A 22010-nucleotide genomic window follows, 5' to 3' on the forward strand; every position below is an offset into this window, starting at 1 on the left:
GACTTCTTCAATTATCGCCGGTGAAATGAAATGAACATAAATCATGGTATGCATTTTCATTAAAAAGAAATGTGTAAGATAGTTTTAAAACCTTCAGCGATGCTTGGATAGCTGCGAGGAAATGCATATGCCAGAGAAATTACTCTACACTACTTTAAAGATGAACAAAAGTTCTGCAAAAATAGCAGCTCAACACACAATAAGCGAAGTTGTGACAACAGCAAATTAGAGGTTCTCAATTCGATCTCAGACATCCTTAGATTATGCCGGAAAAATGCAGCTTGCGTGAGACCAATTACAAATTGGCGAGAATTCCAGCAATTAGAAATCTGCAAGATTTACCATATTGCAGCAGTTTATTAGCGGATGGTTCATGGACTTTCTCACCAACAGGTCCCAAGTCGTCAAGCTGGTGGACATCTACTCACGAGAAATGGCCACCAACACAGACGCACCCCAAGGCTACGCCTTGTCTCCACTGCTCTTCTCCCAGTATAAAAAAAATAGATTCACGGAAGACTCAGTCAAGGTCATTATGTTTGCAGGCCACATCATCATTGTCAGCCTGGTCACCAAGGATAACGTCCAGGTGCACTGTCAGCAGGTGGAGAGAATATGCCACTGGTGCAAAGAGAACAGGCTGTTGATCAATACCGCCAAAACCGCTGAGCTTATTATCTACTTCAGGAAGTCTGCCTCCACCACACCTACAATCTACATTGATGGCACTGAGGTGGCTAAAGTACACTGTGCCCGACTCCCAGGCACTACCATCTCTAGCGATCTCAGCTGGAAGCCCAACATCACAGCCTCCCAGCAGAAAGTCCAGAAGAGACTTTTCTTCCTCCACCAATCGAGGAAGTTCGTCATGGCCCAAGAGATTCTGACAAATTTCTATTCCGCCAATACTGAATCTACCCTCTGCTCTTCCATCTTGGTCTGGTATGCTGGCTTGACTGATGGTGAGACAAACTGCAGATGGTCATCATGCAAGCGGAGAGGATCCTTGGAAGGCCCCTCCTCTCACTTGCCCTCCTTTACAGCACCAGAATGTGTTCTAGAGTGCTGAGGATTACCAGAGACCCCTCTCACCGAGGTCACTGCTTCTTCAGCACGCTGCCATCGGGCCGTAGGCTCCGAGCCATCTCCACCAGGACCACTAGACACAGGAACTAGTTCCATCTCTCTCAGTGTCCCCTTCTTCCACCCAAACTGCAGCCAGTCAACCTGCCCACAAGACTAACTGATCATACCTTTTGTGTCACATTTTGGCAACTGTTTTGTATGATGTATACTGTTGTTTCTTGGTTTTGTTAACTGCATGTTGTGCACCAATCTTCCTATCTCTATCCTCTACTTGAGCTTTGCATTGTGCCAAACTCAATTCCGGAAAGGACCCAGTCATAAACAATTCCTGTTCATTCAATTTAGACACCTTTTGTCTATTTATTTCATTTATAATTCAATTTGAATTATCATTTGAAGCCCAGTTCCTGTACAAACAGTTTTACATAGTGTGGTGTGAGATTAAAACCCGTTTTAATTGTTGTTGTCGGATACAAACAGGAAGTGGCGTAATGTCTCCAAGACTGGCGTGAACAGCAACAGAGAAAACATTTTTTGTAGAGAGGAAAGGCCCTTGTACGAACGAAAAACTGATCCTTGTAAAAACTGATCAATGGAACAGATCAGTTTTTAAGGGCATCAGTTTTCCATCCATGTCCTGTTAGCACATGGTCAAGGCCACGCATCTGTCGATCCATAAAAATTGATGCAGACCCAAACTTGCAGTCCGTGCAGCAGCCGGAATGGACCAAATGGATCCTTTCGAATGGAGCATTGTGAACATATCCTATTGATTAACATAGAATCTGTTCACCTCCTCTCAGGTCCGTTCCGGTCCACTTAACTGACCCTTTTTTGTCCAATGTGAACTGGGCCTTAGAGTATAGCCTCTTACACACATGTAAGGACAGTCATCTTAGGTGGATCGGGACCTAATCCCTTGGGTAACTGTGCAGGGCCAAGGCTTTACAGACGGATCGCTAGCCTACAACCTCTGTTGCTATGTGGGGGAGGAGGGCTGATGGAATGGTGCACTAGGAGTGTCACAGAGTGGGCAGGGTCAGTGGGGAAAACAATACCCTTGTACAGCAATCCACCTGACAGGCAGATCCCTTGCTAAGCCCAACTAAACCACTTTTCATAATCAAGTCATTAAAGAGACCAGTCTAGATAAATATTGTATGTATCTTCTCATAACATGTTTTAATTACTTTTCCCTCCAACTCTAGCCCCGAGCTCTGTGTCTGCCGACTCCCAGCACATTGCCCCACCCCCTTGCAGAAGAGTGCCATGGCACTCCGTGTATCGGAGATAGAGAGTGCCGTGGAAGTGCCACAGGAAGAGCCACTCTGTAAGGGATGGGGCTAAGTACCTGGAAGTGGCACACACGGGGCTCAGGGGGAGTGCTGGAGAAAAAACACCCAGCAAGTAATTATAGAGGATACATGCAATGTTTATTTGTGACTCAACAGTCTCTTTTAAGGAGGAGGATTAGCCATACTGTGTCAAGGGAAAAAAAACACATATAGAAGTACCGTAGATAAATACTTGCTCTACTTACATAACAAATGTATTTGACTGTCCATGTTTTGATTTCAGTGAATCTTATATAGTAAATGAAGGGAATTCTGTTCCTGGCATCTTGCCTAAGGCTGAAGCTAATTCTGATGTCATTTCCTCCCTTACTTTTCTTCCCCAATCTGCTGCTGAGTCAGTCTGGCTTGCTTGTAAACACAGTGAGCACAGCACTTGTCAGAATGAAATGTGCTCAGCCCAATCAGAGAGAAGGAGGGGAGATGAGTCATCATGACAAGCTTCCCTTCAGCATGGGAGGGAAAAGAGTCTGGGGGACTGAAAGAAGATAATTACAGACATGCCAGAGTAGATTGGAGAGCTTGTACTGCAGGGTGAGATTCCTGGCAGCATTATTAACACACTGCAGTGTTCAAATGGAATTTGACTTTGTAGCTGACAATCCCTCTTTAAAGCAAACCTGAAATGAAAATAAACGTATGAGATGAATTGTATGTGAAGTACAGCTAAGAAATAGAGCATTAGTAGGAAAGAAAAGAGTCTCCTATTGTTTTCCAGTACAGGAAGAGTTAAAAACTTCAGTTAAGTTGTTATCCATGCAAAAGAGCTTCTCTGAGCTATTAGACCCACTGGGTGGAATACAGTCCTGTTTTCTGAAGCACTTAAAAGCCAAGAAACCGTGAGAGACAGCTCGAGTATAAGGTTTCACTGCAGGAAAGTTCAAAGGTTCAATAGCTCTGCTTCGTTTTATAGCTTAAAAGACAGAGTGTGTTTTGTAAACTGCAAATATGACAGAATGATGTAATGATGTTATAAAAAAAAAAAAAGCTTTATAACTGAAAATAAAAATACGAGACTCTTTTCTTTGCTGCTAATCTTCTATTCATTATCCATACTACACATACAATTCATTATATCATACGTTTTTTTCCTCTTCAGGTTTGCTTTAACTATAGCTGTGACGTCAGTATCCTCAGTGTATTTCTATATGCCCTAATGTTTAGATATTTTATTGGATGTCTTTTCTTAGAGCACATACTGTAGAAGTATTTCTCTTCACTTGGAAAGAAAGAGTTGAAGGCTATTAACACCGCACCATAACTCAAAGTTATTCCACTAAAGTCTGAAATGAGAAAATGAATTGAATTAAGGTTCAGTGCTTTAATCCCAGAGGGGCGCTTGTTATAGGCCTTCTCTGCTCTCTGTACTGTATGGGAAGTCAGCGGCAGAGCCGGTAATAGAATTACAAGGGAGAAATAAGGAGACCAATAATTAGACTGAGTCATAAAGAATCAGGAGTCATTAAATCATGATTAAGAACTCTGGGCACCCAAACTGAAATTTCACGCCTAATATAATCAAATGCCGCAATAATAATGAACAGTTATTTCCAAGTCAGTGGATGAAAAAAAGAGTTTCTTCCATATTTAAAGCGTATGGACGGTCTCCAAAATTAGTGCGTATTTGCCAAAACTGATAAAAGCCCAAACGCTTTTATGACCCCCCAAAGGGATGTCATGTGACGTGATCTCAGCGCAGGGTGAAGGCAGCAGAACAGGGAAGCAGCTGGTGAACTAAGATAGGGGCTCTCTACAGCCCGATGCATGTAAACAATGGAAAGTGCTGCAGTGTCAAAACTAAAAATAGAAGCAAAATCCTTAAAAGGTGGCCATACATCTCTTGGCGGCCAATCTACCATCCGATTTAATAATTATCACATCGGATAATAATCTGTGCTGCCAAGTACAATTTTTTGGGCCAAAAACAGTTGCATTAATCAATCGGACGTGCTGCAAGATGTCGGCCCGTCGTGGTCAATCAGGTGCGCGGCGGTATCAGAGTGCGATATCCGGATGAGTGTCGAACGAGATGAAACCCCCGGCTGGTTCCCTGGCACATATTATGTATACATTACCTGTCCTGTGTCACTTACCGCTCTTGATGTCACACACATGCCATACGCTATGTGCCGGCGGTATGTATACCGCTAATGGAAGAGCGAGGGATTCTGAAGACAAATGGGCACTGCCCGGTGGACGATACAGGACAGGTAATGAATAAATACACACACAGGGGGCACATTTATACACTAGAGGGGCAGTGGCAATGCAGTAGATTTCTGAGAGATTTCATGCTGAAATCGATCCGGGATCGGACTGCGGTGTATGGGCAGCGACGGATCTCTCTAATCAAACTCTATCAGAGAGAGATTTGTCTCATCATCCCTTGATGTATGGGCATCTTAATTCTTCTGGCGTTTATTATTGTTAGTGTGGGATTTTGAGCACCGTTTTAAAATGTCTTTTATCATTGCAGTTACTGTATTTTTGGACTATAAGACTCACTTTTTCTCCCCCAATAGTGGGGAGAAAAGTCACTGCGTCTTATAGTCCAAATACAGGGAGTTCCTGACTTGTGAACGCCTGCTAATACGGACCTCCAACATGCCGCAATGTCAGGGCATAGAGGAGGAAACAAGGGGGATAGAGGAGGACGCAGGGAGACACAAGAGGTTTAGGGGGGCATGAGGTACAAAGGGGGCATAATCCACAAGATGCCTCACCGTGGATGCACCTGGTTTACTATATACATTTTTCCCCTAGTTTTTGTCCTCTAAACGTAGGTGTGTCTTATGGTCAGGGGCGTCCTATAGTCAGAAAAATACGCTATCATGAGTTGGAAAGTATCTTTCTATAAAATGGACATCAAGGGTGCTGCAGTTTGTTGGGATACCTTATTTCATTTGATCTAGTTACTTTAACATTAATGCTGTATCTTCAGCCTTGCCTCTTACCATTGTTGTGAAGAAGTAGTGATAATATTCGGTCATCATCCCCATAGACAGAATCTGAAACAGAGAAGAAATAAGAACATAATTAATACCTGTAAAAAATTTCCAGATTGCATAAATCCAAACCACATGTTTTCTACTGGACTCTGGAAAACTGACCGACAGTTACCTTATGCGCACTATGGGATCAATATACCAGAGTTGATGGAAATTTAAAGACAGCAGGCAGGTAATAATGTGGCCATTAGGATTGAGGTCAAACCTGAATCTGATACGACTTTCGGCAATTCAGTGCAATGGTGCCCATACCATACACGGTACAATTTTTTCATTTTTTAACCTAATCACTGAAATTTGATCACTTATTCCATTTGGTCAAATAGTTTTAAAAACTATTTTTGAGGTACCATACACAAACTTTCCATTTTTCCAAAAATCCATGAAAAATGATCAAATAAGAAGAGAAAGTTGGTTTATCTAATAGTATTTTCTTATACAACCTACCATACACTATATAATGTCACAAACAATCACCCAGACTTTTCTAATGTGTCCGATCAGATTTTTATCGAAAAAACTAAATAATCGTTCATATTTTGATCAGAATTTTATTCATTTTTTTTTTACGATTTTCACTCTATTCGATCATTTTGGTTGAATAAATGGCAAAATTGAACGTTCCACCAGAATTTAAACGTTCCACCAGAACCAGAAGTTCTGGTGGAACTGAATATAAGTGGTCATTTTTGTACATAAATTCTCTTTGCGCTGTGATCTTTCAAATAATGGGCAGCATATTGGTGTAGTGGTTGGCACTGCCTTGAATCCCAGCTAGGGCACTATCTGCACAGTGTTTGTATGTTCTCCCCATATCTGCGTGGGTTTCCTCCGTGCACATCACTAAAACATACAGATAAGTTAATTGGATTCCCCCTAAATTGTCCCTAGACTACGATACATACACTACACGGTATAGACTTTTGAGTTTTGAGTATGGTAGGGACTAGATTGTGAGCCCCTCTGGGGGACATTTAAGTGACACAACTATATACTCTGTACAGAATTAAAGAGGAACTCCAGTGAACATTTTAGTGTTAGCAGGTGATGTAGCTGCTGCATGGTTTTTTGGCAGTTGGAAACAGCTGTAACAGCTATTTCCCACAATGCAACAAGGTTCACAGACAGGAAACTGCCAAAAAAAGTTTGAATTTTTTTTGTGGGAGGGGTTTCACCACAATATCAGTCATACAGCGCCCCCTGATGGTCTGTTTGTGAAAAGGAATAGATTTCTCATGTAAAAGGGGGTATCAGCTACTGATTGGGATATAGTTAAATTTTTGGTCGGAGTTTCTGTTTAAAGGGAGATGTCTGCGCTATATAAATACAAAATAATAATTTTAAAAAATAATAATGCCCTGATAAACTAATCAGTGTCTGGGGAAAAGAAATGAAGTAGAGTCTGTCGATCTCAGTTTCAATTCCCGCTTTGTGCAGACTCATGAGTTAAAGGCGTAACCCGAGAAAGGAGAATTCGGGACATCATTTACACCAATTCATACAGTGTTGTTTCCAGCAAGCTTCCTAGAAAAGTTACAGCAGATAAAATATAGTGTTTAAATGGTTTTCACTTATACTGTAAGTGACTTTCATGGTGGTGGTATGCATCAAACAGACTTTTGTACTAAGTGGAATAACTCTTAACAAGTACAAGGAACACTGAAAAAAGGCAGCCCTCTCAGTTATTCCTGTAACACTTACATATTACACACAAACTACAACACAAAAAGCAAGATTCGGTTAGTCAGGAAAAAAAGAGCAGGAGGCAACAATACTTAAAGAGAACCTGTACTGAGTAAAAATATTTAAAATAAACACATGAGGTAACTTCAAATGAACATTACATAGTTACCTTGCCATCAGTTCGTCTCAGAAGCTCACCATTTTCTTCTGACAATAATCCCTTCCAGTTCTGACAATATTTTGTCAGATCTGAAATATATCAGTTGCTGTCAGTTATAGCTGAGAGGAAAACTGATGTACCAGGTAATGTCCATGTTTCCCTATGGCTCAAGTGGGTGATGTTACAGTTTAACTGTGTGCTGACCAGAAAGCTGTTATGAGTAATGGCCATTTTCAAAATGGAGGACGGAAAATTCCCTTGATCATAGTGAACAAACAGGACTTTGGACAGGAGAAAGACACTGAGGAGTAGACTACATGGAAGGTAAGTATGACTTGTGTATGCTTATTTTGACTTTTAATTTTCAGTTCAGGTTTTCTTTAAAGCAAATCTGAAGCAAACATGGGTCCAGAGTGTGGATTCTAAACTGCAACTGAGACAATCTGAGGCTATATAACTGAAAATAAAAATATAAGACTTTTTACTTTGCCACTAATGTTTAAACTATTTATTATCCCTACTACGCGTACACTTCATTATCTCATACGTTTATTTTCGCTTCACATTTGCTTTAACCACTTCCCGACCGCCCACTACACAGGGGCGGCGGGGAAGTGGAGCCCTGCAGGACGGCCTCACCCACAGAGGCGGCGGTCCATTTAAGGGCATGGGCGGAGCGATCGCGTCATCCGTGACGCGATCCTCCGCCGGCGCCTGTCACCGCTCGCTCGCCGCAACATCCCGCCGGCTATACGGAAGCGCCGGCGGGATGTTAACCCCGCGATCGCCGCATACAAAGTGTATAATACACTTTGTAAGGTTTACAAAGTGTATTATACAGGCTGCCTCCTGCCCTGGTGGTCCCAGTGTCCGAGGGACCACCAGGGCAGGCTGCAGCCACCCTAGTCTGCACCCAAGCACACTGATTTCTCCCTCCCCTGCCCCAGATCGCCCACAGCACCCATCAGACCCCCCCCTGCCCACCCCCCAGACCCCTGTTTGCACCCAATCACCCCCCTAATCACCCATCAATCACTCCCTGTCACTATCTGTCAACGCTATTTTTTTTTTATCCCCCCCCCCCTGCTCCCTGCCCCCTCCTGATCACCCCCCACCCCTCAGATTCTCCCCAGACCCCCCCCCCAGACCACCCCCCCCTGTTTACTGTATGCATCTATCCCCCTGATCACCTGTCAATCACCTGTCAATCACCCGTCAATCACCCGTCAATCACCCGTCAATCACCCCCTGTCACTGCCACCCATCAATCAGCCCCTAACCTGCCCCTTGCGGGCAATCTGATCACCCCCCCACACCAATAGATCGCCCACAGATCCGACATCAGATCACCTCCCAAATCCATTGTTTACATCTATTCTCTCCTCTAAACACCCACTAATTACCCATCAATCACCCATCAATCACCCCCTATCACCACCTGTCACTGTTACCTATCAGATCAGACCCTAATCTGCCCCTTGCGGGCACCCAATCACCTGCCTACACGCTCAGATTGCCCTCAGACCCCCCCTTATCAATTCGCCAGTGCATTAATTACATCTGTTCTTCCCTGTAATAACCCACTGATCACCTGTCAATCACCTGCCAATCACCTATCACCCATCAATCACCCCCTGTCACTGCCACCCATCAATCAGCCCCTAACCTGCCCCTTGCGGGCAATCTGATCACCCACCCACACCATTAGATCGCCCGCAAACCCGCCGTCAGATTACCTCCCAAATGTATCGTTTACATCTGTTATCTTCTCTAAACACCCACTAATTACCCATCAATCACCCATCAATCACCCCCTATCACCACCTGTCACTTTTACCTATCAGATCAGACCCTAATCTGCCCCTTGCGTGCACCCAATCACCCGCCCACACGCTCAGATTGCCCTCTGACCCCCCCCCCCTTATCAATTCGCCAGTGCATTAATTACATCTGTCCTTCCCTGTAATAACCCACTGATCACCTGTCAATCACCTGCCAATCACCTATCACCCATCAATCACCCCCTGTCACTGCCACCCAACAATCAGCCCCTAACCTGCCCCTTGCGGGCAAACTGATCACCCACCCACACCAATAGATCGCCCGCAGATCCGACATCAGATCACCACCCAAGCGCAGTGTTTCCATCTATTCTCTCCTCTAAACACCCACTAATTACCCATCAATCACCCATCAATCACCCCCTATCACCACCTGTCACTGTTACCCATCAGATCAGACCCTAATCTGCCCCTTGCGGGCACCCAATCGCCCGCCTACAATCTCAGATTGCCCTCAGACCCCCCCTTATCAATTCGCCAGTGCAATATTTACATCTGTTCTCCCCTGTAATAACCCACTGATTACCTGTCAATCACCTATCAATCACCAATCAATCACCCCCTGTCACTGACACCCATCAATCACCCGCTGTCACTGACACCCATCAATCAGCCCCTAACCTGCCCCTTGTGGGCAAACTGATCACCCACCCACACCAATAGATCGCCCGCAGATCCGACAACAGATCACCACCCAAGCGCAGTGTTTCCATCTATTCTCTACCCTAAACACCCACTAATTACCCATCAATCACCCCCTGTCACTGCTACCTATCAGATTAGACCCCTATCTGCCCCTAGGGCACTCAATCACCCGCCCACACCCTCAGAATGCCCTCAGACCCCAGCCCTGATCACCTCGCCAGTGCATTGCTTGCATCTATTCTCCCCTCTAATCACACCTTGAGACACCCATCAATCACCTCCTGTCACCCCCTAGCACACCTACCCATCAGATCAGGCCCCAATTTGCCCCGTGTGGGCTCCTGATCACTCGGCCAAACCCTCAGACCCCCTTCCGATCACCTCCCCAGTGCATTGATTGCATCTATTTTCCCCTCTAACCACCCCCTGAGACACCCATCAATCACCTCCTGTCACCCCCCTAGCACTCCTATCCATCAGATCAGGCCCAATACAACCTGTCATCTAAAAGGCCACCCTGCTTGTGACCGGTTCCACAAAATTCACCCCCTCATAGACCACCTGTCATCAAAATTTGCAGATGCTTATACCCCTGAACAGTCATTTTGAGACATTTGGTTTCCAGACTACTCACGGTTTTGGGCCTGTAAAATGCCAGGGCGGTATAGGAACCCCACAAGTGACCCCATTTTAGAAAAAAAAGACACCCCAAGGTATTATGTTAGGTGTATGACGAGTTCATAGAAGATTTTATTTTTTGTCAAAAGTTAGCGGAAAATAATTTTTATTGGTTTTTTTTCACAAAGTGTAATTTTTCACTAACTTGTGACAAAAAATAAAATCTTCTATGAACTTGCCATACACCTAACAGAATACCTTGGGGTGTCTTCTTTCTAAAATGGGGTCACTTGTGGGGTTCCTATACTGCCCTGGCATTTTAGGGGCCCTAAACCGCGAGGAGTAGTCTAGAAAACAAATGCTTCAAAATGACCTGTGAATAGGACGTTGGGCCCCTTAGCGCACCTAGGCTGCAAAAAAGTGTCAGACATGTGGTACCGCCGTACTCAGGAAAAGTAGTATAATGTGTTTTGGGGTGTATTTTTACACATACCCATGCTGGGTGGGAGAAATTTCTATGTAAATGGACAATTGTGTGTAAAAAAATCAAACAATTGTCATTTACAGAGATATTTCTCCCACTTAGCATGGGTATGTGTAAAAATACACCCCAAAACGCATTATACTACTTCTCCTGAGTACAGCGGTACCACATGTGTGGCACTTTTTTACACCCTAAGTACGCTAAGGGGCCCAAAGTCCAATGAGTACCTTTAGGATTTCACAGGTCATTTTGCGACATTTGGTTTTAAAGACTACTCCTCACGGTTTAGGGCCCCTAAAATGCCAGGGCAGTATAGGAACCCCACAAATGACCCCATTCTAGAAAGAAGACACCCAAAGGTATTCCGTACGGAGTATGGTGAGTTCATAGAAGATTTTATTTTTTGTCACAAGTTAGCGGAAAATGACACTTTGTGAAAAAAAACTATTAAAATCAATTTCCGCTAACTTGTGACAAAAAAATAAAAACTTCTATGAACTCACCATACTCCTAACGGAATACCTTGGGGTGTCTTCTTTCTAAAATGGGGTCATTAGTGGGGTTCCTATACTGCCCTGGCATTTTAGGGGCCCTAAACCGTGAGGAGTAGTCTTGAAACAAAAATGACCTGTGAAATCCTAAAGGTACTCATTGGACTTTATGCCCCTTAGTGCAGTTAGGGTGCAAAAAAGTGCCACACATGTGGTATCGCCGTACTCGGGAGAAGTAGTACAATGTGTTTTGAGGTTAATTTTTACACATACCCATGCTGGGTGGGAGAAATACCTCTGTAAATGACAATCTTTTGATTTTTTTTACACACAATTGTCCATTTACAGAGGTATTTCTCCCACCCAGCATGGGTATGTGTAAAAATACACCTCAAAACACATTGTACTGCTTCTCCCGAGTATGGCGATACCACATGTGTGGCACTTTTTTGCACCCTAACTGCGCTAAAGGGCCCAAAGTCCAATGAGTACCTTTAGGATTTCACAGGTCATTTTGAGAAATTTCGTTTCAAGACTACTCCTCACGGTTTAGGGCCCCTAAAATGCCAGGGCAGTATAGGAACCCCACAAATGACCCCATTTTAGAAAGAAGACACCCCAAGGTATTCCGTTAGGAGTATGGTGAGTTCATAGAAGTTTTTATTTTTTGTCAAAAGTTAGCGGAAATTGATTTTAATTGTGTTTTTTCACAAAGTGTCATTTTCCGCTAACTTGTGACAAAAAATAAAATCTTCTATGAACTCGCCATACTACTAACGGAATACCTTGGGGTGTCTTCTTTCTAAAATGGGGTCATTTGTGGGGTTCCTATACTGCCCTGGCATTTTAGGGGCCCTAAACCGTGAGGAGTAGTCTTGAAACGAAATTTCTCAAAATGACCTGTGAAATCTTAAAGGTACTCATTGGACTTTGGGCCCTTTAGCGCAGTTAGGGTGCAAAAAAGTGCCACACATGTGGTATCGACGTACTCAGGAGAAGTAGTATAATGTGTTTTGTGGTGTATTTTTACACATACCCATGCTGAGTGGGAGAAATATCTCTGTAAATGGACAATTGTGTGTAAAAAAAATTAACAAATTGTCATTTACAGAGATATTTCTCCCACCCAGCATGGGTATGTGTAAAAATACACCCCAAAACACATTATACTACTTCTCCTGAGTATGGCAATACCACATGTGTGGCACTTTTTTGCAGCCTAACTGCGCTAAGGGGTCCAAAGTCCAATGAGCACCTTTAGGCTTTACAGGGGTGCTTACAATTTAGCACCCCCCAAAATGTCAGGACAGTAAACACACCCCACAAATGATCCCATTTTGGAAAGTAGACCCTTCAAGGTATTCAGAGAGGGGCATGGTGAGTCCGTGGCAGATTTCATTTTTTTTTGTCGCAAGTTAGAAGAAATGGAAACTTTTTTTTTTTTTTCTCACAAAGTGTCATTTTCCGCTTACTTGTGACAAAAAATAATATCTTCTATGAACTCACTATGCCTCTCAGTGAATACTTTGGGATGTCTTCTTTCCAAAATGGGGTCATTTGGGGGGTATTTATACTATCCTGGAATTCTAGCCCCTCATGAAACATGACAGGGGGTCAGAAAAGTCAGAGATGCTTGAAAATGGGAAAATTCACTTTTTGCACCATAGTTTGTAAACGCTATAACTTTTACCCAAACCAATAAATATACACTGAATGGGTTTTTTTTAATCAAAAACATGTTTGTCCACATTTTTCGCGCTGCATGTATACAGAAATTTTACTTTATTTGAAAAATGTCAGCACAGAAATTTAAAAAAATCATTTTTTTGCCAAAATTCATGTCTTTTTTGATGAATATAATAAAAAGTAAAAATCACAGGAGCAATCAAATAGCCCCAAAAGAAAGCTGTATTAGTGACAAGAAAAGGAGCCAAAATTCATTTAGGTGGTAGGTTGTATGAGCGAGCAATAAACCGTGAAAGCTGCAGTGGTCTGAATGGAAAAAAAGTGGCCGGTCCTTAAGGGGTAGAAAGCCCTAGGTCCTCAAGTGGTTAAAGCCAATAAACATATTAAAGTAAAACAAAAACATGCAAACATACGCGTGTATAATCAACTATTAATGCTAACCCCAGATTAATACACATATTAATTACAAGGCCCCTAAAGGAAACCTGTTTTGAGAAGATTACATATATTACCATGGCCTTGCTGATCGCCACCTACATTAAGTTATTGAAAAAGCTGTCTATCTCCAACTTTAAGCCAAGCTCTCAAGAAACAACATCCCTGACCCTTTTCAATCTGGCTTCAGAAAACATCACAGCTTTGAGACAGCCCTCGCCCAGATCTGCAATGATTCTGATTTTGCTGGGCCTCTCAGCAGCTTTTGACACAGTTGATCAATAAACATTATTTGATCATTAACAGGCTATAAGAGTACTGGGAAAAGATGTCTTAGTTCTTCAGTGGTTCAATATCTTCCTGGCTGGCAGAACACACGGGGTATCTTTGGGGCCCTTCCTCTCCGACCCTGTACCACTAAAATATGGTGTACCTCAGGGCGCGATACTATTATCCCTGTTGTTCACCATATACATGCTGCCACTTGGAATAATCATCCAAAAACAGGGCCTGACATATCATTGCTATGCTGATGACACCCAGCTATATTTATCATTCAAACCTGACGCCACAGACCCTACTCCACAAATAAATGTGTGCTTAGCTGAGCTTCAAGAGTGGATGAATATTAACAGGCTAAAACTAAATGCTGACAAAACAGAGGTTCTTGTTATCAGCACTCAACAGCAAAGCAGCTCCAGTCTCAGCCAACACCACTAAGGACCGTTAGCTCAGACCTGAACAACTCTAACCTTGTGTGCCGCCTGGGAGTACTGATTGATGGGAAATTAAGCTTCAGGATTAAAATCTCTTGCAAAAATGAAGCACCTCATACCTCCAGCAGATCTTCCAACCCTGGTTCATGCCTTCATCCCATCACGGTTGGACTACTGCAATGTTCTCTATTGAGGCCTTCCAAACAAAGACCTGCACTGCTTGCATTTAGTACAGAATGCCACGGCAAGGTTGTTAACAAGCCAACCCCGCCATTGTCACATAACACCAACCCTTTGCTCACTCCACTGGCTATTGATAAAATGGAGAATTCTGTTTAAGATTGGTTTATTGACATTGAAATCCTTGCACAATCTGGGTCCTGGATACCTAAAGGACTTGTTGAAACTGCATAACACCCCCCACAATCTTAGTTCAAAAGGATCTAATAACTTGGCCAACCCGAGAGTCCACCTCAAACCCCTATGGAAACAGAGCCTTCTGTCATGCTGCCCCTACACTTAGGATTTTCCTGTCATACCCAATCAGGGTCATCTCCATCCCTGAAAGTATTTAAGCCCAACCTGAAAAGCCACCTGTTTAGTCTGGCATTTGTGAACACCTAACTAGGTATTTCCTCTGTAACATCGTCCAGCCTGCAACCCTGTATTGATCTGAGACATATCTATGCACTTTGAGTCATAAAGGACAAAAGCGCTTTACAAATGCTATTGTATAGTATTACATGTAATAAGCGTAAGAACACCTGATCAGCAGGCTCATTCCAGTTTTCCTACTCAAAGTATAAATGTGGAACTATAGTCATCACTTCCTTTCTGCTCTAAGAAATTAGCCACACCTTAATAATCTTAATGGAAAATCAACTGTCTCACGAAAAGTTACAAACAGAGGCTACAAGTTTCCCGGCGGTGTTAAAAACTATCCCCCCACGGAGTTGTAGCAACTCGGGGGGCGTAATATATGGTCCAGCTATTGCCATCGCCCTATTCACACTTGCATGCGCTGTGGACTATAGCATTGAAGCTATAGTGGCACCCATAGTAGGCGATATGTAGCTACGTGCGTGCGCAAAAACAGACCACTTTGAGAAGCAGGCCCCCTTAGCCCCAACGCGATGGTGGTGGTGGCAGGAGCAAAGTAGTTTGCTTCTCAGAATGGAGCATATGCACTAAAGTATAGTAACATAATGTAGCCTTGCGCAGGAACGGCACAGCAATTTTACTATTTGTTACGGTGACAAGTCAGTGCACGTTGTCCAGGGCCGGGCCGAGGCTGAGGCGAGAGAGACTCCAGCCTCAGGGCGCAGTGTAGGAGGGGGCGCACAACTCACTCAGCTATCATTCCCCTATTGTGTTTGAAGCAGAGAGAAATAAGAAAGGGATACATGGCAGTGACTACAAACCAGATAACTAGAGATTAAGTTGTTAGGGGAGTTGGGGGCCTTGGCACGCCTCTTAGTCTAATAGCAATTGTTGTGTGATGGCTGGGGTGGCAGGGATGGAGGGGCGCACTTTGGTGTCTCAGCCTTGGGTGCTGGAGGACCTTGTCCCGGCTGTGTGTTGTACTTTTAAGAATAAGCCTCAATAAGTACAACAATTACATAAGTCACCCAGATTAGATCCCAGCTTTATCTGCTTTTCCCCTGCTGTCACTACATAAAAGGGATATCTCTTGAACAGCTGTTCAGCAGAGAGAACTGAGCAGCTTTTTGTAGGCACAATCATATTATAAGGCTCCAATGGAAAGTGAAAGTAGCTATTTCTGTTTTTAAACAGTATTTTTCTCTTAGCAATTACTGTATGATAGTATAGGAAAAAATGTGGTACATTAGAGACTGAATTCTGAATGCATTACCAATTAAACAAAAATTCAACAATAGCTACCTCCATATACTTAACACTTCCCCACTGATGCCAATCACTAAGACCCCCACCCCCCCCGGTAGTGCCTAACCCTAAGACCACCCCTGGTGGTGCCTAAAACCTAAGAACCCCCTGGTGGTGCCTAACCCTAAGAACCCCCCTTCCCCGGTGGTGCCTAACCCAAAGACTTCACCGCTAGTGGTGCATAATTTCCTGTGGCACCTAACCATACCCCCTAAACCTTAACCCCCCCACCACAAAGATGGTCTCTGTGCCTGTTGTGCAATGCGGCAATTTTCATTTCTGCAAACCCCCAGCGCCCGCGATTCTATCGAGCGCTTCTTGGTGCTGAAATTTACCCTGCTTGTAATCATTCACCCAAATGTAACTTCTTTGCAGCATTATAAAAGCCGTGATTTAAATTCAATTTCTGTGCCGTAGGTGCCTGATAGCGGCCGCCGCCATGCGCCCAAATTTCTGTTGTTTGCCTCTGATTGCGACTTTTATAATAGGCGCCTATGGCCTATGTTCTTTTTCCATAAGGGCTCCTGCGTCCTTATTACCCGATTCCCTTCAGGGCTTCCTGTGTGCTGCAGGAAGTCCACCGCTCTCTGAGCGTGGAGTCAGTCAGTTAAATCATTTCTTAACGAGGGAATTACAGAGGAAATCTATTCAGCTTTGTAAATTCAATCAGCGTTTTTGTTCTGTTAATTAAAGCTGCAGCCATGGTAAGTTGCTGCCTGTCACAAGAATTCCATAAAGGGAAGGGATGCGCTTTGAAATGAGCGAGAAGGAAGAATACGCATCCAATTCAATCACCTCGTTTGATAAAAGCAGATCTGCGCGGCGCCGTCCACGTCGCAGGGAAAATAAATGAGGCAACAGAGCTAAAAATAAAAACTGCTTCAGCCTATTGAACTGCGTGCGATTATTGCTTTTAACGGTTGTAGATGGAAACCTGCGCCCCCCCCCTTCCTTCCTGCCACAGACGAGCGCGCGGGTCGACTCCAGCTTTTGTTTCCACACCAGATAATTTATTATCCAATTAATATGTTGAAAAACTCTTCAGATGATAGAAAAATGTCAGTTTATCAGATACAAAGCATAGGATGGAGAATGAATGGAAATGTTTGAGGAAGTTCAGCAGCTTCTACAAAACTTTAAAATGTTCCTCTCTTTTAAAGTGTCGCTGTACTGAAAGTTTATCTTTAGTGACAGCAATAATTCTGGTTTCCTTGTGTTTCTGCCAAAAATCTAATACTCTATTATAGTTACAAACTGTTATTTTTGTATCTAAAATGTTTGATCCTCAAGTTGCTAAATATAGGGCCTGACAACAAATTTCATTTCTTGATCCTTTACAATTGGTTAGGTCAGAGGAATGCACTGCTGACATTTGTAGACGTCCATGCCTGCCTCCTAACCTAGGACTTATGCTCTTCCCACCCTTGACCCTCCCAGATGCGAATGTCACTGTTAACCACACTACCATTCGCCCTACCTCTCAAGCCCGCTGTCTGGGTGTTATCCTGGACTCCTCACTCTCCTTCACTCCCCACATCCAAAACCTCACAAAGTCCTGCAACTTCCACCTCCATAACATCTGCAAGATCCACCCTTTCCTGACCTCTGTCACCACCAAACTCCTCATCCATGGCCTCATAATTTCCCGCCTTGTTTACTGCAATACCCTTCTGTCTGGTCTCCCTATGACCCAAATTGCCCCTCTGCAGTCCATCATGAATGCGGCAGCCAGAATTATCCACTCCTCCCATCGTTCCAACACGGCGGCTCCCCTGTATGAATACCTCCACTGGAGTCAAGATACTGTGTCTGGCCTACAAATCTGTCCACAAAACCTGCCCAACCTACATTTCCAATCTTACCCAGAGGTACGCACCTAGCTGCTAACTCTGCTCCACCAATAAACTTCGCCTGACTGCCTCCCCGCATCACCCAATCCCATGCACATCTCCAGGACTTCTCAAGAGCTGCTCCAACACTATGGAACTCCTTACCTCCCACCATTAGGGTTTCCCCCTCTTTCAACATCTTCAAGAAGGCCCTCAAAACTCACCTTTTTACTCTGGCCTACCCCCCCTCACTAGTGGCTCTAAACCTGCAGTTGAACTCTGGTCCCCTACCATTCATGTCTCCACCTCTTTCTCTAGATTGAAAGCCTTCGGGCAGGGTTCTCCTCCTTTTGTCTCCTATCTGTTCACGCACCTCCATTACCATACACCCATCCTATGGATCTGAGTGAACTCGACTTGCCCAATCTCCATGCTCCCATCCAGTGACTGACGAAGCATTACCTTGTACTCATACTGTGCTGCGTGATCTGGTTTTTGTATTCCTGTATTGTCATATTGCTGTATGTCACCCCTAAATATTGTCTTAAAACCATTGTACAGCTCTGCGTAATATATTGGCGCTTTTTAAATACAATAAATACAATAATAAAATAAATAAATAGGACGAGTCACTGTCATATGGACAGGCAGAAGATCCTGCTTTGTCCCTTCCCCCCCAGAAGCCCCTGGACCCCAAAAGTGACATCTTTAAAGACTTGAGAGCCTCTACAAGCTCTGGGGCCCTGATCAGTTTGCCTGTATGGAAGCACCGACACTGTGCATCAGGCAGGACACAAGATACAGGATCAGAAGACCGGCATCACAGACAGTCTATCACAGAGAAACAGAGAGACAGGGCAAACGATGCAGGCAGGATCTTACATGGCAGATGGTGGGGAATAACATAGCTAAGATCTGTGGACCTCCAGAACCAGACACCCAGACTACTACATCCGACTGACCAGACATCCTGGTGCTCGAAAAAGTCTGAAGACAGAAGTAGTGATAAATAACAGCACAAAAAGATTAAGAGGGAATGGGGCCCTAGGCAAGATAGCAGTTTTTACTACTGATGATGGACATCTGGCTTTTTTAGTAAGACTTTAAGGCTAGCTCTCTAGGCACTAGGCAACTGCCTAGAATTGCCTTGTGGATGATTCGGCTCTGGATGGCAGTGCCAAGTGACAGCAACATATAGGGCTTGATTCACAAAAGTGTGTTTTCGCGCGAATTTTCGCATTGCGCGCGATCGTGAATTTTCTCACGAAACGATAACGTTTGCGCGCGCAAACACGAATTTTCCCACGAAATCGATATCGTTTTCACGCGAAAATTCGTGTTTGCACGCGAAAACGTTATCGTTTCGTGGGAAAATTCGCGATCGCGCGCAATGCGAAAATTCACGGGAAAACGCCCGTGCTAACTGTTAGCACCGCTTTGTGAATCAGGCCCATAGAGTGAGAAGCACTTGGAGAGGCACCAGAGCCCAAAAGAGAAACTAAAGAGGATATGGAAAGTTAAAGAGAAACCGTAACCAAGAATTGAACTTCATCCCAATCAGTAACCGATACCCCCTTTCCCATGAGAAATATTTTCCGTTTCTCAAACAGATCATCGGGGGGGCTCCGTATGGCTGATCTTGTAATGAAACCCCTCCCACAATGTGATGTCAGCGCCGCACAGCACTGAGGTCTTGACATCACACTGTGGGAGCCTCATTGCATTGTAGGACATAACAGCTGTTTACATCTGTTTCCAAATGCCAAAAAAGCAAGCAGTACCTCCTTCCACTGACATCACCTGCCAGCATTAAAAATGTCACCATGTGCTATATGTCAGAATGTAAATCAGGGAGAGGAAAGATTTTACAATGGGCAAACACTGACTAAATCATTTATATATAACTAGCTGACCTAAGCCCATTTAAAAACGGGCTCCAGGTCTTCCACTGCTGCCTGCCGCGCGCGCACCCGATCTCAAATCTCTTTGTATGAGTGACAAGAACCAGCACCTTTTGGTATGAGGAAAAACTCATTGCTTTGAGACTTTCAACAGTGCGAGGACACCAGTGATTCCCTCTATAAAATAGCTTTCACAGAGCTATCAGCACAATAGGCTTTATTGTTATTCTGTCGCAAGGACACCAGTAACGTCAAAGCATCAGTGGCGTGTGTCAGGACATAACTCACAAGGTTCGCAGAAGAACTAGGATGAGACATAATGAAAGACAAACTACTTGCATCCTTCAGGAAAAAGTACGGTATGTATTCTGTTGCAGTGCTCGTTTGTTCAGGCGTTATGTATAGACTAAGGGCTCGTGTAACTCATTTCTGGCCACTGATAATGTACTTTAATACAAAAACAGACATGCAGAAAAAAAGAAAACAGCTCTAAATATCTTTGCACTGAGAGATAACTCATTAGATGTTAAAGAACAAGTGACACCCATGCTAACCTAGTAATAAAAAACACATATATAAGTAGATAAATACTAGCTCTACTTACATAACAGATGTATTGTGCTATCCACATAATGATTTCTGAGAATTTTATAAAGGAAAAGCAGAAAATCCTATTCTAGGCAGTGGCCATTTTGCCAAGCTAATGCTGACATCATATCCTCCCTGAGTCTTGTTTTCCCCCCTCCCTTCTCTTGCTCAATGTGTATTCATTAGCTGCCCTCCTCCCAGAGTCTTCAGACACTCCCACTGAGGTGTATACTAGGAAGTGCACTGTCTTTTTATTTACTCCTCCAATCGCTGAGTCACCTCAGCCTTGCTTGTAAACAAAAGTGATCAGAGGGTGTTTCTGAAAAGCAGCTAGTCAGGGAAATAAAGGGAAGAGGAGGAATATATTATAGATGAAAAGAACCGCCAGCATGCAACTGAATGGCTATTAAAGGGCCAGTGCTCCTAAAGTATGTGATAACTCCAAACCATAACAGCAGAAAAAGTTTTGCAAGTTTTGAATGCAGGATTAGCAACTTTATCACTTAATACACTCAGGCCAGTTGCTGTTGAAATTTGATTTTTATGGTGACAATGCCACTTAAAGGGAACACTTAAAGGGAACCTAAACTGAGAAGGATATGGATTTTTCCATTTAAAATAATACCAGTTGCCTGACTCTCCTGCTGTTCCTGTATCTCTAATATTTTTAGCCACAGCCCCTCAACAAGCATGCAGATCAGGTGCTCTGACTGAAGTCAGACTGGATGAGCTGCATGCTTGTTACAGGTATGTGATTCAGACACCACTGCAGCCAAACAGATCAGCAGGACTGCCAGGCAACTGGCATTGTTTAAAATTAAACATCCATATCCCTCTCATTTAAGGTTCCCTTTAAAGTGTAGCTGAGGGACAGGAGTGCGACGTGTGAGTGCGCCAGGCCGATGAAGCACGACTCTTTCATTTAGTCTTTTGGGCATTATTGAATGTGACAGAAGCCACCCGGGGAGACAGCGCAGGACAAGCGGCCTCAAGGGGGCTTAAGGAAACCCCAGGTAAGTATGGAACCTGAAAAGCTTCTTCTCATCTCAGGTTCTCAGACCATACTGGGCCTGCGATGTGCGCTCTTGATGACATCAGCGGGATCGAGGACACGGCAACACAGGCGCAGTGGTTTTCAGACTTTAAAGTCTGAAATTCCAGAAGTGACCCGGAGGCGGAGCCGGAGCATCGGTGAGTGGCTGCGCGGGCACAGGATGTCTGTGGGGGGCCATTAGAAGCCCCGGGTAAGTTCAACTCATTTTCCCCTGACCCCCCCTACAGTATCCCTTTAAATGTGCTGTCAGTTTTAAAGCATAAAGAAAAACATCAAGAAACGGGAATAGTGTAAATGAGGCTTAAAGGACAACCGAGGTGACATGTGACATGATGAGATAGACATGTGTATGTACAGTGCCAAGCACACAAATAACTATGCTGTGTTCCTTTTTTTTTCTTTCTCTGCCTGAAAAAGTTAAACGTTAGGTATGCAAGTGAAAGTTTCTGTCCGGGTCGGGACCAGGTCGGACTGGGTCAGACTATAGCATAACCCTCACTGGTAAGTAATTACATCCATAAAACACTT

The 22010-nt window shown here is 43.9% G+C and overlaps 1 protein-coding gene across 6 annotated transcripts in view; it reads right to left on the reverse strand.

Annotated features, from left to right (window-relative positions):
• Positions 1-22010, reverse strand: part of GRIK1 (glutamate ionotropic receptor kainate type subunit 1) — a 599538-nt gene that overhangs the window by 258951 nt on the left and 318577 nt on the right. For all 6 annotated transcript variants that reach the window (XM_068270607.1, XM_068270605.1, XM_068270609.1 and 3 more), the window contains exon 5: positions 5393-5446. In XM_068270607.1, the coding sequence (XP_068126708.1) occupies positions 5393-5446 (54 nt within the window). The remainder of the gene's footprint in view (positions 1-5392; positions 5447-22010) is intronic.

This window comes from Hyperolius riggenbachi, chromosome 2, assembly GCF_040937935.1.
Source record: "Hyperolius riggenbachi isolate aHypRig1 chromosome 2, aHypRig1.pri, whole genome shotgun sequence".
In the NCBI taxonomy this organism is placed as follows: Eukaryota; Metazoa; Chordata; class Amphibia; order Anura; family Hyperoliidae; genus Hyperolius; species Hyperolius riggenbachi.